The sequence below is a fragment of the Populus trichocarpa genome, chromosome 11, assembly GCF_000002775.5.
Source record: "Populus trichocarpa isolate Nisqually-1 chromosome 11, P.trichocarpa_v4.1, whole genome shotgun sequence".
NCBI classification, from domain to species: domain Eukaryota; kingdom Viridiplantae; phylum Streptophyta; class Magnoliopsida; order Malpighiales; family Salicaceae; genus Populus; species Populus trichocarpa.
In genome coordinates this window covers 3,105,520-3,122,324 of record NC_037295.2, presented here as the reverse complement: position 1 = coordinate 3,122,324, position 16,805 = coordinate 3,105,520, and the positions used below count along the sequence as shown (strand labels likewise).

General features: G+C 32.0%; 3 protein-coding genes across 4 annotated transcripts; all 3 read right to left on the bottom strand.

Annotated features, from left to right (window-relative positions):
- Positions 1-3,078: 3,078 nt before the first annotated feature.
- LOC7495280 (transcription factor MYB14) lies at positions 3,079-6,105 on the bottom strand. Of its 2 annotated transcripts, none has more exons than XM_052445526.1 (3): positions 6,013-6,105; positions 4,215-4,344; positions 3,079-3,786 (listed from the first exon to the last, which is right to left on the bottom strand). In XM_052445526.1, exons 1-3 carry the CDS (start codon positions 6,047-6,049, stop codon positions 3,225-3,227), a joined length of 729 nt encoding a protein of 242 aa, XP_052301486.1. In that variant the 5' UTR covers positions 6,050-6,105; the 3' UTR covers positions 3,079-3,224. The 2 variants fall into 2 exon arrangements, with proteins under 2 accessions (XP_052301486.1, XP_002317256.4); XM_002317220.4 differs by lacking the exon at positions 6,013-6,105 and adding an exon at positions 4,471-4,666.
- Positions 6,106-6,173: 68 nt separating this feature from the next.
- LOC112326017 (uncharacterized) lies at positions 6,174-8,928 on the bottom strand. Its single transcript, XM_024593219.2, has 5 exons — positions 8,530-8,928; positions 7,828-7,891; positions 7,531-7,695; positions 6,911-6,976; positions 6,174-6,785 (listed from the first exon to the last, which is right to left on the bottom strand). Exons 1-5 carry the CDS (start codon positions 8,814-8,816, stop codon positions 6,588-6,590), a joined length of 780 nt encoding a protein of 259 aa, XP_024448987.2. The 5' UTR covers positions 8,817-8,928; the 3' UTR covers positions 6,174-6,587.
- A 2,724-nt stretch (positions 8,929-11,652) lies between these two features.
- On the bottom strand, positions 11,653-14,170 carry LOC7495282 (E3 ubiquitin-protein ligase CSU1). The gene is made up of 2 exons (XM_002317222.4): positions 13,869-14,170; positions 11,653-12,541 (listed from the first exon to the last, which is right to left on the bottom strand). The coding sequence occupies exons 1-2, from the start codon at positions 14,105-14,107 to the stop codon at positions 11,866-11,868; spliced, it is 915 nt and encodes a 304-aa protein (XP_002317258.1). The 5' UTR covers positions 14,108-14,170; the 3' UTR covers positions 11,653-11,865.
- Positions 14,171-16,805: the final 2,635 nt, after the last annotated feature.

Below are 16,805 nucleotides of genomic sequence, written 5' to 3'. Positions count from 1 at the left end.
ATCTTGAAGTAGACTTTCTTGTGTCTATGCAACCAGCAAAATCTTAGTCTGTATAACCAATCACTTAATGACTTTCTTAGCAGCTATTTGATGGTCCATTCCTAGATTGCTTTGGAACCTTCCCAACATTCCTACGGCAAATGTCATGTCAAGTCTTATATAGACTTGTGCATACCTCAAACTGCCAGCTGCAGATGCATATGGAATTTTACTCATGTGCATCTTTTTCAATGTATTTTGTGGGCATTGATTCTGATTGAATTTATCCCTTTTGATAATAAGCGCTACTAAAGGTGCGTAATTTAACATCCTGGATCTTTCCAAAACTTTTTCAATACAAGCTTTTTGAGATAATTTGAATATCCATTGAGATATGTCTCTATGAATCTTTATGCCAATGATATAAGAGGTTTCACCTAAATCCTTTATATTAAAGTTTTGAGAAAGAAATTGCTTTGTCTTATGTAGCAAACCCAAGTCATTACAAATAAATAATTTTAATTATTTATTTGTAATGAATTTTAATTAAAAAATAAAAAAATAAAGGGCATTGCTCATGTTATTACATTTTTACTACATGTTTGTTTACTTAAAACCATAGTTATTAAACCCGGACCGGCCCGAGTTTGTCAAAAGATCCATGCACCAGTTTGATGACAGTTGAGAATAATTAGGAGGAAGAGAGAAGGTCGGCTACAAAAAGGAGAGGAAAAAAAGAGTTCTGACGACAAAAGACTCTGATATCAAGTTGAGAATAATTAGGAGGCTTAATCTAATGGTTAACCAACACTTTCTATATATATGTGTAGGGCAATATACAATAGTAATGGTGGAGGTTACCACATAAGAGTATGACTACAATATTTTCTATATACAATATTTTCTATATAGGTACATTCTATAATAATAACAAAAATATCATCAAAAGAATCAATCCTCAATTTTATTTTATTTTTTACTTTTTGATGAATTTTATGATTTCCGAGAAAAACAAATGACTCGCATGTTCCGGAATATGACATAATGGAATAACAGCTCAAAAAGACCATAACTTTTTATCCGATTGTTGGATCGCACTTAAATTTATGAAACCGCTACTCCAATTGTTGGATCGTTAGATTTTGAAAATCTCGCCTTAGTGGCCTGATTTTGGCAGCTTTTATGATTTTTCTTGTTATTTTCAGATTTCATGCTTCTTTTCTTTGTAATTTTGAATTTTTTTTTCTAGTTAAGATAGGGTTTCTCATCTATTTAAAGCTTTGTAAACCTCCTAAAAAGAGGGATTGGAGTTGAGGATTGTTATTCTAGAGAAAATAAAACCTATGAATTTAGGGTTCATATCCGCAATCCCTTTCGCTTATTAAAATTCTTGTGTTTTTTTTGTTGTTTTTAGTTCCGTCTGCATCACAAAGACTCTAATGAAGCTGAGTTGTTAGCTATAGTGAAAGCCTTGAATTATCTTCTTGAGAGATGATCTGCTTGGAAAGAAATTTGTAGTAGAATCTGACTCTACTAACATTGTCAACTGGATGCTTAAGAAAAGTAATAGGCCATGGTATTACTGCTATCTCTTCATCCTTGCTACTTGTTTCTCCTCATTTTTAGGTTTTGTATCTTTCACTCATACTTTGCGTGGAGCTAATCATATGGCAGATAATCTAGCAAAAGCAAAACTAGGTGTCCGTAGGAATTGTGAATCTGTGGCATGGGTGTGATGTTTTCTGAAATTATCTTGTTGTTTGGTACTCAAATTCTTTCATGGATCCTTCTCTCTATATATATTGTTTCGTTATGAGAAGTCTCAGTGTTTATGCTCCTTGGTTTCGGGTTTCCAATTCTTGGTTGGCTGGTTTTGCTGAACATTTTTACTTCGAAGATCTGTGGAATTGGAAGTTTTGGTTTTATATGCTAGCTCTAACAGTTTCAATCAGATAAAGAAAAATATTATCAGCTCAGCTATGTTTTGAATGAGCCAACGCTTTTTTCTAGAGGTATGAACTCTGCACATGTATGAAAATGGCTTCTGTGAAGAAAAGATTTCAGATTATTTGGTTTTAATTGGTTGATGATTCTGAGATGATGGTGTTGAGAGGTCTTTCGGGAGCAGTACTAACATATTGGCTTCAAATAGAGCAATCCAGATGAATAAATTTCAGTCTTAGGATTGTGTTAATGTGGATCAGATGTAAGAGGTTTGAGTAAATGATGCAAAGTAATCTCCTCACAAATGTTTGTGGAAGGCATAATTTGTTGGAACTATATTAGGGTCATGTTTGTTTTCTGGAATTTATTTTTCGGAAAATTATTTTTCAAACTTTCCTATGTTTGTTTGCCATTAGAAAAGTTGATCAACGAAAAACACTTTCCAGTCAAAGGAAAATTTAGCTTGGGTTTCCAGGAAAGTGTTTTCCTGAAAAATTTGGGCGGAAAACACTTTCCGGAAGTTGTGAAAAATTTAGAAAAGTCATATTATTTGCTGTTTATATCAAATTTGATCCTCAAACTTTTGATTGCTATATATATTTTGTTTTGAATATTTATTTTTCAATTTCATCTCTTAAAATTTAATTTTTATATTAACTTTGGTCCTCATTTTTATAATTGTTATTTGTTTTTCCCTTATCATTTTTTTATTGAAATTTTTTGTGTATCAAATTTGATCCTCATTCTTTTGATTGTTACTTATTTTATTTGAAATAATTTATGAAATGTTAATTATTATTATTTTAATTTCTTCATCTTTCATTTTTTTTTTTAGATTTGATCTCTATTATTTTAATTATTATTTATTTTATTTGAGATAATTTATGAAATTATTTTTTTTTTTCAATTTCATTCTCATTTAAGTTTTTAATTTGTAAGATTTGTTCCTTATTATTTTAATAAACTTGAGAAAAATAAAACATTAATAAGTTATTTTCCAGCTCATTTTCCATGACATAACCAAACACTGGAAATTGCTTTCCAACTTATTTTCCATTACACTACCAAATATCAGAAAATAATTCACTTTCCCGGAATTCACTTTCCTAAAATTCACTTTTCAAAAAAAACTATTTTCCAACAAACAAACAGGGTTTAGAGTTCTTTCTTTTTTATTGCAAAGAAAAAGCATTGTGAGGTTGGGATTCAGTGTTGGAACACAATGGAAGGAGAACAAATGAAACATACCAATGCAATGGCACCAAGGACATTGCCACGAACACCCTAAACACTAGCTATTCTTAGTCTCCATGCAATTGTGTTTGCATCAAACAATTCATCCAAAACTCTTGGCCAGCATCAAAATTATGGGAAGCATTTGGATAGTCCAACAATTCTTGGACCCACATTTGATCTGTGTATGCTTCTCCATAATCCTCCACCTTGCCCATTTGCGCTTCCATGGAAGATGGCTGATCCAACGAACTTAGTTCTCCAATTGATTCGAGTGATCCAACATTGTCCTCCACGCGCTTGTTTTCATTGATGCCATTCACATGACTGGAACTTGATGATGAGATATTATCAGTAGACCGAATTGGTAACATGTGGAGCGTCCCCTTGGAGGAGTACTGATCTTCTAAATTCAATATTTTTGGAGCAGTGGGAAATGAAACATCGATGATGTTCGATGATTTCCTTTGCTTGGATTCTTCTTCGGATGTCTGTGTTCCCTCAAGTTTAGGTGCTTGCACTGCAGTATTACTAATATTGTTGTTGAAGCTCTTCCTCCAGTGGGTGTTCCAGAAATTTTTGATGTCATTATCGGTTCTTCCGGGCAACTTTTCTGCAATTGCAGACCATCTGAAATACATGAAAAAATAAAATATTATTATCATATGCAGCCGATCCAAGTCATTATTCTTTTCAATTGATGATAAAATACTTACTCAGCTCTATATACCAATCGACTACTACTTAGAGTTGTATTACTTTCTTCAAGTTTTACAAGAAGAGAAAAAAGTGATTGAATGCTTCGAAAATCATAGAAATTTCATGATAAAAAAGGGATTTTGTAACATGAAATACCTATGAATTGTATGTCTTAATGTACTAAATAGAACTATTGGAGGAGACTGTGCATGTATATTTTTTTATTGCAGGACATAAGTTCAAGAAATGAGCTGAGAGTAACTCGATGAACATGTGGAATAGGTGAGCCCTCATAAAAAGAAATGGAAACTCACATGCGTTAGCTAGCTAATATTATCTATATTTCAGAATAAATTTACCTATTTCCTAACATTTCATGCAGCTTGATTATGGTCTGCACTTCTTCCTTGCTGAAGTTTCCACGCTTAATATCCGGCCTTAGATAGTTCATCCAACGAAACCTGCAACTCTTCCCTGACCTTAACAAACCTACAAATGGAGGCAAAAAAGAAGTAATAAATTATATCATGGTTTTATTTTCACTGCGTTTTGCCTGTAAATGTAACATTTTGAATTCAAGTACTAATCATTAGCAGTATTTTTTTTATTAATTACCAGCAGCTTTCGGCATCTCATTCCAATTCCGAGTGCCATATCTCATAATATAAGCTCTCAATATTTGATCTTCATCAGGATCCCATGCCCCTCTTTTCAAGCACAAATTCTGATACTTCTGTGAAATACTCATCATCTCCGGACGTGAGACTCCATTTCTAGACTCCACGTCCTTTACCTTAAAACACCCTACAGCAGTATGAGCCATTGCCGTACAATAGTACCCTAGAAAATGTTCTAATCGAAAAACGAGTCCCAAAGTTTCCATACCCCATTTATATACACACAGGATCGCTCCTGGCGCTTTCCGTAATAGAAGGTTATTGGCCATACAATGCACGGAGTTTTTTTAGAAAAAAAATATATTTTTAAGTATTTTTATTTTTTTTATTTAAATTTTTTTCTATTCTAGTTTTCTTATTTGAAAAAAATAGTTTTTATATTTTTATTTTTCTATTCAATATTAATAGGATTTTCTAGTTTTTTTCTATATAAAGTTTTGTAATAATATTTTGGCAAGTGAGACAATGACGAATAAAAATTAAATATTTTGAATATATTCTTATAGTTATGGTATTTTTTTTATTTGAGGTGTTTGACTTTATCCTTCTTAACAGCTGTATTAGTTGATATCAGAGCCCATTAATTTCTAAAAAATAGCTATTGTGTGTTGTTAATGAAAATCCTAGTCGTGAGACCTATTATAACATAACTAACACAAATTTATTAGAGACATGATAAGACAAAAGATCTTAAGAATTCATGATGGTGTAGCTCGCATAAAAATATCAGGGACTTGTGAGAAAGTCTACACACAAAAATATTATTGGGTTTTTTACTAAGAAATATATGCTCGAAGAATGTTATGATGAATGTTTTTATGGTGGAGAAGAGTTTCTAATTAAGATGGGTATGCTCTAAGAATAATTTGAACTTGTTGATAAATTTTTTTTTTTTAACCTAAAGGAGATTGGTGTATGATCTTTTAGAGAAAATAAATATTTTTTTTATTTTTTTATTTTATTTTTTTTATTTTTTTCTATTCATAATTATTAGTCTTTTTTAGTTTTTTTATTTGAATAAAATAAATTTCTATTTATATTTTATATTAATAGGGTTTTTTAAGTTTTTTCTATATATATAGAGTTATAATAGAATTTTGATAAGTGAGACGGGGATAAATAAAAATTAAATACTTTGAATAAATTGAAAAGTCTTCGCAAGAAATTTCAGTGCAGCCTACCTAGAAATTCAAGTTGTCGTCTAAATATCAAATCTTATGTTTTGATCAAATATATTGCTAAATTAATAATATATATATATATATATATATATATATATATCGCTAACGTAAATCGCCTAAAAATAAGGAGTCTAAATAGTTTTCTAAGGAAAAATGTTAGGTTTTCAAGGCAAAGAAGTGTTAAGTTTTTATTCTTTTTATGGTGGGAATATTAGCAGCCACACAGCAGCACCAACATGGAATTTTGATTTGGAAATAGAATTTGGAACCTAAGTGCTTTGCTTTAAAGGTTTCTGTACCTTGATCATGTTTGTGCGAGGCGCTGCATTTCATCATCTAAAATGCCCTCAGGCCTCGGAATCATGCTAGCATGGCAGAAGCAAGTATTTGATGCTGGCAACGTTAGTTGAACAATTTGTAAGCTATTATCGAGAGAGCTTTTAGGGAAGACAACCCAAGATTGCTAATACACTTGATTTTTACAAACTTAAATAAATCAAACTCGGCCAGTGTGAAATAAATAGTGTTGCTTCAAATTCGTAGAACAAATGTGACTACAATATTTACAACTTCCACCACTAAACAAAGCACGCAAAGAACAGGGTCTAACCAATAACCTGACAATGTTCATCTCCGTTGTCTGCATGGACTGCACACATCTTCTTCATCAGATTCTCACAAACAGGTTATCTTCCCTGATTTGAAAACGCAGCAGTCTGAGTATAGGCAGCAAATGCTCCACGCTGCCCTCTGATTCTTCTTGTAAACAAGATTGGGTGATATTGCTTGCATATCACCCTTTTCTTCAGGAAATAAATCATGTGGAAGCTCATAACACGTTGATTCAGAGATCAAGGTCTCAAGCCCAAACATCTCAAGTCGAAGGTTGGTCACTGACATTGGTATTTTTTTGCATGCTGCAAACATCAGGGGAGCTGGTTGTGACAGCGGGAGGTGGGTGCAGCTCCAGGAACACTTTGTTTCCTTCACTATAACTACCCACACATATAGTGTCTCCCCGGCCATGCCAGGTACCATCTTGGACATTGTTCATCTCCAATGTCCTGGATTCCTGCTCCATTATAGATGAAATGCTTAAAATTAGGTCTCAGAAACGTCAAGTGTATGGCTATAATTAACAACAATCAAAATTTATACATAGGCTGGTAGTAAACGAACATTATCCAGTAAACGAACCTGGGATAATGTGCAGCATGGGCAGATCAGATGGTAGATGCAATCATCCAAGGAACTATCACTACCCTGAAATGAACACACTCGTAAAAGAAAAAAATTAGTCTGTGATTTAGCTTTAGTCTGTGATTTAGCTTCAACTTATAATCTCAAAGACGAACAATTCAGAAACAAAAGTAAAGGATCAGGAAGCCTCGAAAACTAATAACTAATACCTCACTGAAAGAATGAAAGAGGAAATATTTCTATAATCTACATGTGGATTGTGGTAAATCAAACTAAAAAATAGATCTGCTTGAGAGAAGCTTGGTTCCTCATATGTGTTTAATTTGGTAAAAACACAAACAAGAGCCAGTAACCTTTGAACACTATATTTGTAGGTCTTCCATCAAATTCCCATTACATTTGACAATTCACAGCACAGTGCATTGAATGGTCAAAGTTTGATTGAAAAGGGGGGATAGCTAGCTAATCTGAATATCAAATACAAATGTGAATATAGCTGCAGTCATAATTTAAAAGATAAAACAAGAAAGCAAAACTCTAAGAATATAGCCATCTCATGTTGCAACTATATCAAATAATCAGCAAAAGTTAAAACATAGTGAGACATAAATGCTCACCCTGATATTAAATTTCTTTCTCATCTGTGTGCGGAAGAAACCCAAATATATTCCTAATGAGAAGGTAAAAACAATTGACAAGTACAGAAAGCGGCTTCGCTTCGTCACAATAAAGGCAATGAAGTTGAGCAGGGCGCCAAGACCAAGAATGTAATATGCAATTCCCTGCAAAATGACATTTATGAATTTTCAGAAATTTTAATTCACATAAGGATCCCATGTCAGATTTGTAAGAGCCAAAGTCTTACTCTAGTTTCCTAAATTCTTAAAATTTAAAGAATTGCAAGAAAATGTTACCTGAAGAAAACAAGAACCAAAACCAGCTCGTCTCATGTTCTTTCCAAATCTATAGCATGGACAGCTGCAACATCACATACACAGTAAGTTGAAAGTCAAATAAAAATTCAAACACATCATATCAATAAAACAAAATGGAAGAATCCTTTTTCTCCTGAACAACTCTATGTTCGATGACCCAAAGACAGCATAATTGACTAGAATAAGTAAATCAACATAGAACATAATTCACCATAACACAAAAAAAAAAATATTCCCTTTAGAGCATTGCCTCAAGTCTTAACACCCAGAAAATTAAAATCAATATCCACAAAACCAATTTCTCTAAAGAAAACTATACGAGTAGACATCTAAAGCTACAACCATAATTTTCACCTCATATTACACAAATTTATTATAAGTAGCAACATATAGAAACCAAGACTTTACTGAGTTTTTTTTAATACAAATTTAAAGCGGCCAGCATAAAATTTTCATATCCAACTGAACTCCCAAAACCCATTAACATTAAAATCCTCCACACAAACGTAAACTAACTAAAATCATATTTCATAAAATTTAAAGCATAGCAATAATAGCAAGAGCACAACAAAACCAAACAAAAAAAAAAATGAAAAGTTCCATCATTTCTTTCTGGGTTTAACTTCTTCTAAATTCTAATCATGGAACCCTTAGAAAGCAGAGAGAGAGAGAGAGGAATACCAAAGAGATTCGATGGCAATGCGGCGGTCATCAAAGCAATCAAGAACTTCACCTTCCCACATCCTGAAACCACCACCACCACCTCCATTATTGTAACGATTCAAATCATCGTCTTCTTCTTCATTGCTTTCAAGTTTGGCCCAATATTTGCCTTGTGTTTGCATAGCCACGGTAGAACACAACATATCAAAATCCAAAACACTCATCCCTTCCATTAACAGCTTCTCCTCTTCCTCTGCCTCCTCCTTCCCTCCATTCACCACCACTTGCTTTTCCAAATCCCCCATTTCTAAAAACAGTGAAAACTTGACAAATCTTTTACCAGTTAACAAACAAACACACCAAAGTTTCCCTTTCTCTCTGTCTTCTCTTTTGTTCTTATCCTTTGTGTATTAAAAAGGCATCCCTCCTTTTATAAATGCAAATGCAATGTATTTTCTACATAGAGGGAAAACTCTATTTTAGTCCCTATAAAGTAAACAATGTTCTACTTTAACCTCTATATTTTAAAATATCTTTATATTAGCTCTCTACTTCTTAAAATTTTAAAATCCATCCCTGGTTGTTAACTACCTAAGGTTACCCCTTCAATTTTAAAATATCTTTATATTAGTTTATCATAGGATCATTTGTTTCTTGATATTATTTGAAATTTTAAATTATACTTTTTAATCTCAATAATAAATTTATTATCGTAATGTTTGTTAGCAAATATCATATGAGATTTCAAATAAATATTAAAGGTGATGACAACATTGTACATGCATAGTTTATAGCCAAATTACTCTTTAATTTAGAAGTTATTTTTTTTCTTAGATATTTCATGGTTAGAATTGATTAGACTTTTTAGAAACTAGTAAATGTATAAAAATATTATACTATAAGGACTAAAGTGAAACATTCTTTAATGTATGGATGCTAAATTATGATTTTGTGTTGCTTCCTATTTATGAAGGCCGTTGCTTTTTGGGGTTCTTTTTATTTTTAAGAGACGATTCTCTTTCTTCTAGCTGGGCGGGGAATTAATGGAGAGTGGGACCCGATTGCATTATTGGACGGTGAAACGGTTGCCACGTAATAATTTAATCTCAACAACTTCTTCTCTCCTATCCAATCTAACGGTCTACACAGTCAGAGATATCTGAAACCATCAAAATATGAAAAGGGATTTTATGATTATATTTTATCAGATTATTTTCCGAAAATAAAGCTTTGAGTGATTATGTTTAGATTAAAGAAATCCTTCATGCCAATAATAGAGTTAGCCTAATTATCAACAACCCAATTAGCAATTTTATTGGTTAAATATAGAATGGTGTTAGGCAAAGTGGGGAGAGAGTTTTTCATGTGAGAAATTTAGAAGAGTGATTACTGTCTCTTAATTGCAATTAGTAAGTCTAGAATCTTGATGTTTAATTTTTCTCCCTTATTTAATTCGAATTCTAATTTTGAAACTATAATTTTTAAATATAGAATTGTTTTCTTGCTTGATTTTAAATTAGTTTTTAACAAGAAATATTATCATTTTGGCCTAAACCTAACAAAAAAATGAAAAAAAATATAAATATACCAACCCAATTATTATATGAACTATTTGAAAAATAATTGAGTGAGTGTTCGGAAAATATATAAATATCCAAATATTAGTGCATAGTTTTTGTTTTAAAATATTTTAAAAAATATAAAATTAATGTTTTTTGATATTTTTATATTATTTTGATGTGTTGATATTAAAATTAAAAAAAATCTAAAAAAATTATGTTAATATATTTTAATAAAAAATACTTTATAAAACCAAGCTGAATTATCCCAAAGCATTAAAAAACGAAAACCAGTTTGCAAATGAATCAACCATTAAAATAAAATTATGATTTTCGTTCTTTCAAGTTGTCACCTTTTCGTCCATTGAACATGAGAGAGAATATCCAACTTTGAGGCCTTATGACATTACTCTGATTCACTAAAATTGGTGGCGGAATGTGTTTTTCTTTAATTGGAAGAAAAATTAGGTATCAGGTTGAGTGGAGGGCAAAAGACAGCGCGCCGTCAGGTGTCCACCGGCCACCAGGCCACGCCCATTGCGTTACACGTCTATGCCTAATCAGATGCCATCCATAATAATTAACAAACAAATCTTCTGCTGCTAAGATAACGAAGGCAGGCATCGTCAGCACTCTCTGTCTACCTCACCCGTGGGGAAATTCTTTCCATCAATGGCTGGCAGCACAAGCTGGTGCGGGTCATGGTGGTGGGACCTTTAGGAACTCATGCCTGCTTAGGGTTTTGTTTTTTTGCTAAGAGAAGCTTCTGGTTCCCAATAAAGGTCGCCTTTTTGGGCAACTCTCAAGTCTCCCCTCTCAATTTCTCAACAAACCCATGTGCAAAGAGCCATTTCGTACCCAGTTGACAAAATCACAGGAAAATAATTATAATACTGTTGCCAGGCATGAACCGTGTATGATGTATGGTGTTGCCTGATTTCACAAAAGGCTGCAAACAGCGCCAGGCTAGAATTATATTTATTAAACTTCGACGGATGAATCGAGTTAATAGTGATCGGACCGGTCTAAATAAAATAAAAAACTGAATTAAATAAAAACCAAATAAATTTAGTTGACCCGTCAAAATCTAGTAGGGACCTGTTTCTTTTTCAAATGTGTTTTTTTTCTTAATTAGAGAAATTTTTTTTAGCTGGTTATTAACCTTTTTTAAAGTTTACTATATAAATGCTAGAAGAATATTTTATTTTTTTAATATGAGATTTGAAGCCCTTTAATATATAAAATTATATTTTTTTAATGTGAGATAAAAATACATTTTTAATTTAAATACTTTAATTTAAAAAGATAACATAATATCTATTCAATATATTCATATAGATTGTTTCTTAATTTTTTTATATAAAATATTAGAACTTCAAATATTTTTTTTTAATTTTTTTAATTTTATCTGAATCAACCTGTATAACCCGGGATCTAACTTCTTGACCGGGTCAATTTTCTGATCGGGTTTGATAACTATGAAAACGATGGCATCAAGGATAGAACAGTCCATGCCCTCCATGGCCTTGTCAAAACCATGCAGCCATGCATATTTTAGCGATAATAAACTACAATCCTAATCGAAGTCATTTTCAGTCTAGTTATTGGTTTATGGCATTCACCAAAAAATAAATTGTATCACCAGTGGTTATCGTATTGTAAACAAACTCATGACAACACATCACACTGCAAACCGAGTGGATGACCATCTAAAGCAAAAGGACCTCGGTTTGCCGTTTATGATGATGCAAAAGAAACTACAACAAGATTACCATATTCTACAATTGCTTGGAGTTTAAGTTTTCGTGGCTGGTCTCACAAGTCCCAATCCTGAACCACTACCCAAATGCTTGAAGTCTGTTGCCACAAGGTGATCATCGTGGCCAGCAAACCCTGTTCCACCTTTTTCCAAGTTCACCAAATTGCGCTCTTTACAACCCTTACCGCAAGCCAGACAAACCTTATCAACAGCCATAAATTTGTCAGCGCACTTCTTGCAGAAGACATGACCACAAGAACTTAATGCCACCAGTGAGAGTGTATTGGTGAGAGTAACCTTGCAGCTAGGACAAATGAAGGTCTTATCAAGAGAACTGGATGATTTCTTTTCACTGGTGTCTTCTGTGAAGTAGACTGGGAACAGGCTCTTCAGCTTGAGCTTTTCCTTGCCTTCTGGGCAGACAGTGCTTGTGGAAGGGGCATCCACTTTAACCGGAGCGACTGGCGTGGCTGAGGGCAGCCAAAATGCTTTCATCGTCCGGAGAGCTTCCTCTTCATACGAAGTGACCTTCACACTGTTTGCCCCATGGAAACCGTTCTTGTCTTGGCTGTGGTTTCTATCGCTGTACTGTGGAACTGCACCATGATTTTGCTGATCAAATGCATCAAGCTCTCTGGCCTTCTGCGACATCAATTTCTCTGCTTCCTCCTCCTTTTCCTGTTTCTTCTGCAATTCATGGGAAGCTAGCTTCCTGGCAGATAACAGAAAAACACACTTCTCATTACAAAATTGGTACAGTGAAGAATAAAAGATGATAACACACTACATCAAAACAGGTAAAAATAACACAGAAAACCTTCAGGTAAAAAGGCTGAGCTAGCATAGGCTCTCTTATCTTTAATTAAAGTTCCAATCTGCCTACTTTCAGTCCATAACAATAAAAAGAAAGGGGAACGAATTGCACTAAAAGCCAGTTCCAATTGAGGTCTAAAATAAAATTATCACATGACCATTTTTCCATCTAAATCTTTCCCATAAAGTACAACGACCAATATCTTCACATCTTAAATTGTTAGCTAATAATCAGGAAAGAAGGAGCAAAGTATTATACATGCACATAAGTGAACTTCTAAAGTAGATTATGGCAGTCCAGACTACAATTTTATGGAGACCTCTGCCAAAAAATCCAGTAGTGAATAGCTTAGCTTTGAAGACCACTGAAGACCACTTGTGATGATGAAAACATAATCACCATGAAAATTGTTGAACTTGGCTGGTGGCCTAAGATGACAGATTTTTCTGTTAAAATGACCAGCCTTCTTTCACCATGAATTCCAACCACTCAATTGCCTACGATCCTAATTTCCCAATTCTAAGAAATTGTGCCAGAATCAGATCAATTAGAAGACCATATCCATGCTTACAACATATAAAGCAATATGGTCATAAATCTACAACAGCACACATTCAGAAGAGACAAATGAAAAAAGGAGGGGGAAAACTTAAATCATGAGTTCCCTTCTCATCATTATGCAGTTCAACGAAAACATTCACCACACACCATTTAAGTTCAAACATAACCAAACAGTTACTAACCAAATAAATCAGAGAACTGAAAAACTTCTATTCATTACAAAAACATTCTATTCACTTATCATTATATTCATTACAAAAATTCAAAGAGCCTGCACGTATCAACACACAAAAGCACGTCCTGCCACAACAAACCTCCATCTCACATTTTAACCTTCCAGACAAAATTTAAACAATGATCTCTCACTTCTCATTTGAATTTCAGTTCCCAACTTCACACTAAACTCAAAATTCTTCTTAATTGAGCTCAAATTTCACTACAAATCGCCATCAAAACAAAACCTCACAAAGATAAGCATTTAACATTGCCAAAACCAAACTCCATCATCTATACAAAACAAAACCCAGAATTCAAAAAACAAGTTCCGCTATTACCAACATGAAAATCAAAACAAAAGGCAAAAAAATCATTAAACAAAACCAAATCACAAACAAAAAAGCAAATGAATTCGTAAAAAAATAAAAGGAACCCAAGTAGCTATTACCTTTGAATGTCTTTCTTTTGGGCTAAGAGGCATTCTAAGATGCACTCTTTACAAAAGACATGACCTTTTTGACAAGACATTGGATCTATAAATGGTTTCAAGCAGAGACAACAAGCATCAAATGGCTTGATCGAATCCTTTCCAAGCCTCTCCTTTTGTGTCCCATACCCTAACTTTCTCTTCTCATCGTACGTGAAAAAAGCTAAATCGTTGTTGTTTTTTGAGTGTCTTTGCGGCATTCTTTACAGAAACCCTAGAGAAGCAAAGCTAGGAATTGTGATAATTTGGGGATTTTTTGGGGGGTTCTAACGCTGACTTGACGCTGGAGTGCGAGGCGACATGTCGTCTCTAACATGAACTATAAAATGATAGGAGTTGCTTTCAGTCCCTCAAGTATGAATATTTAGTCAGTGAACTCTTCTACTTGTTGGTATTGCTGAAACTAAACCCTTTTCATTCGACTTACAAATATATATATTTTTTAATGGACGACGTTCTAATAATTAAGAGTTTTTTTAACATAACTTATGAAAAATAGATTATGATAAATAACTTATAATAAAAATAAGTGAAGTTAGAAATATATTTAATGGTTTATGACTCAAAACAAACTTTGAAATCCATAAATTAAAAATTAAATTGAATTACATGAACGATTTTATAGTTTGAAAATGATAATATTTTATATCCTAATTTGTTTTAAATATTATTTGAATTAATATTCTTCACAAATGTTAACTTTAATGTATAGTTTTGAAACCCGACCCGGCCCGACAGGTCGACCCTGGACTCTGCTGACCCAGGGCTGGAACCGGGTCGGGTTGAAGAAAAAATAGAGGAAGAAAAAACTCGGTATGACCCGGCGACCCGATTGACTCGGCAAGACCTGATCAAAAACTCGGTTGAAACCCGTTGACTTTTGTTTTTGTTTTTTTATTAAAATAACGTCATTTTAATTTTTTTTTTTTTAAATTGATCCGGGCAACTTGGTGATCCGATCAAAACCCGGAACCCGGATCTTGAACCAAGCCGACTATCGAACCAGGTCTAAACTATGCTTTCATGGAAGAATAATGCCTAAATCATTATAAATTCATCATTATCATGTACAATTTTTTCAACTTTTTGAAAGCCCAATACATCTTTAATGTCGACCCTTTGAAAACAATAAAATACATGCATATATACATATCCATACATACATACATTCGCATATACATTAATGACAATTAAACTATAATAACCATAACACCTAAATTAAATCTTGAGGAAACAATTGCAACCATAACACCTAAATTAATCTTGAAGCATTGTAGTCTAGTGTGTGATTTCAATGTTTGTGAAACTTTATGACAATAATAAACCTTGAGATGATTCAAATGGTAATTAAACCTATAAAATGCAAATTCAAAGCATTGGTTAAGAGCGTATTTGTTATTCTGATAATGATTATTTTCAAAGTAATTTTTTAAAAAAATACATTGAAATAATTTGTTTTGTTTTTTAAATTTTTTTAATATTAGCATGTTAAAATAATAAAAAAATACCAAAAAAAATTAATTTTAAGAAAAAAATAAAAACTTTGAATTTTTTCAAAATTATTTTTGATAGATTGTAACATTTTTTGAGATATTTTTTTTTTACTAAGAAGTTTTAATTTCTTTTAGAATTTTTTTGATTTTATTAGTTCTTGTGCTTTGTTTTATTAATTTTTTTTTTTTAAACAACTCTTATATGGAGCATTTTTAGTATTCAGGGGCAGAACTAAAGATAAAGGAAGCAAAGAATAAGTTACTAAGAAATATAAGCGACAAATATCTATAAAGAAGATGATAAATTCGAATTATTAAAACAGTAGTTGAATATGTAAATTTATCGAAACACTAATGGACCAAATTTTTAACTCAAAATTTAAAATTTTAATGATGAAGCTGAAGCTAGCATTAATTATATCCAATTGAATATAAAATGACATTTTTCAAAGGTCTATTTTAAACATTATATTAGAATTCATGTCCAAATCATATTCTTAGAAAACTAATTATTTTCTTTTATTTCTATTGCTTTTTTAAAAAAAAATTATAATTAAAAGGAATTGAGTATCATGCAAGGAAGTTTTTTTTTTTTTTTTAATTCCTTTTCAATTTCTTCTTGAAGTTGGTGTTTCCTTTTAGAGGCAAAGGAACTAATTATAATTAAAAGTTAAAATATATCTCATTTAATTCTTTATTTTATTTTAACCATTTAAATTCTAATTAAAATGGGATTTAAAAAAGAATAAAACAAAATGTGCTTGGGCACTAATAGGAAAACATATATACATTGCATTCATTCAATAATTTCATGTTGACTTCTGATTTTTTTATTTATTTATATCACATTACATGTAATTGAAAACTATGTTATTATCAAAGGAAAATAAAATTTAATGTTACCCTAATATGTGTTTATAAGCAGTTCAAAGTATTGTCCATGGATGATCTAATTTGTATCAAAGGATTCTTAATTTGTAGGGGTGAGATGTGATTTAGTTGTTTGTTAAATAGAACAAACTTCACAAATCACCTTAAGCTTCACAAACTATATATATATATATATATATATATATATATATATATATATATATATATATATATATATATATATATATATATTCCCATGCACTCACCAAGAATAATGAAATTCAAGGTTTAATGATGAATTTTGCCACCCTTCAAATTTGAAAAGATTTATGGCATCAATCATTCAATTCTTCTACTAATTTGTTGCTAACCTTATTGATTTTAAAATTTAAGGCATTATTTATTTAATCTTTATTTTATTATTTTCATCATTTAATTTTTATTTTAAAGGGATTTTCAGGACTATTTCAGTCAAGTAACCCTAAAATAGTTTATATCTTATCTATATCTTAAGGTTTTTTAAATTTAAAAAGGA

What these genes read in the sequence shown, in the direction of transcription:
- LOC7495280 (XM_002317220.4), bottom strand. Translation starts at nt 4,606, where the DNA reads ATGATGAGTATTTCACAGAAGTATCAGAATTTGTGCTTGAAAAGAGGG. An exon ending in TGAGATGCCGAAAGCTGCTG is followed by an intron (nt 4,345 to 4,470) that starts GTAATTAATAAA and finishes CTCCATTTGTAG; the next exon opens with GTTTGTTAAGGTCAGGGAAG. An exon ending in CATGAAATGTTAGGAAATAG is followed by an intron (nt 3,787 to 4,214) that starts GTAAATTTATTC and finishes CATGTATTTCAG; the next exon opens with ATGGTCTGCAATTGCAGAAA.
- LOC112326017 (XM_024593219.2), bottom strand. Translation starts at nt 8,816, where the DNA reads ATGGGGGATTTGGAAAAGCAAGTGGTGGTGAATGGAGGGAAGGAGGAG. An exon ending in TTGGTTCTTGTTTTCTTCAG is followed by an intron (nt 7,696 to 7,827) that starts GTAACATTTTCT and finishes GTCATTTTGCAG; the next exon opens with GGAATTGCATATTACATTCT. An exon ending in CATGCTGCACATTATCCCAG is followed by an intron (nt 6,786 to 6,910) that starts GTTCGTTTACTG and finishes ATAATGGAGCAG; the next exon opens with GAATCCAGGACATTGGAGAT.
- LOC7495282 (XM_002317222.4), bottom strand. Translation starts at nt 14,107, where the DNA reads ATGCCGCAAAGACACTCAAAAAACAACAACGATTTAGCTTTTTTCACG. An exon ending in CAAAAGAAAGACATTCAAAG is followed by an intron (nt 12,542 to 13,868) that starts GTAATAGCTACT and finishes GTTATCTGCCAG; the next exon opens with GAAGCTAGCTTCCCATGAAT.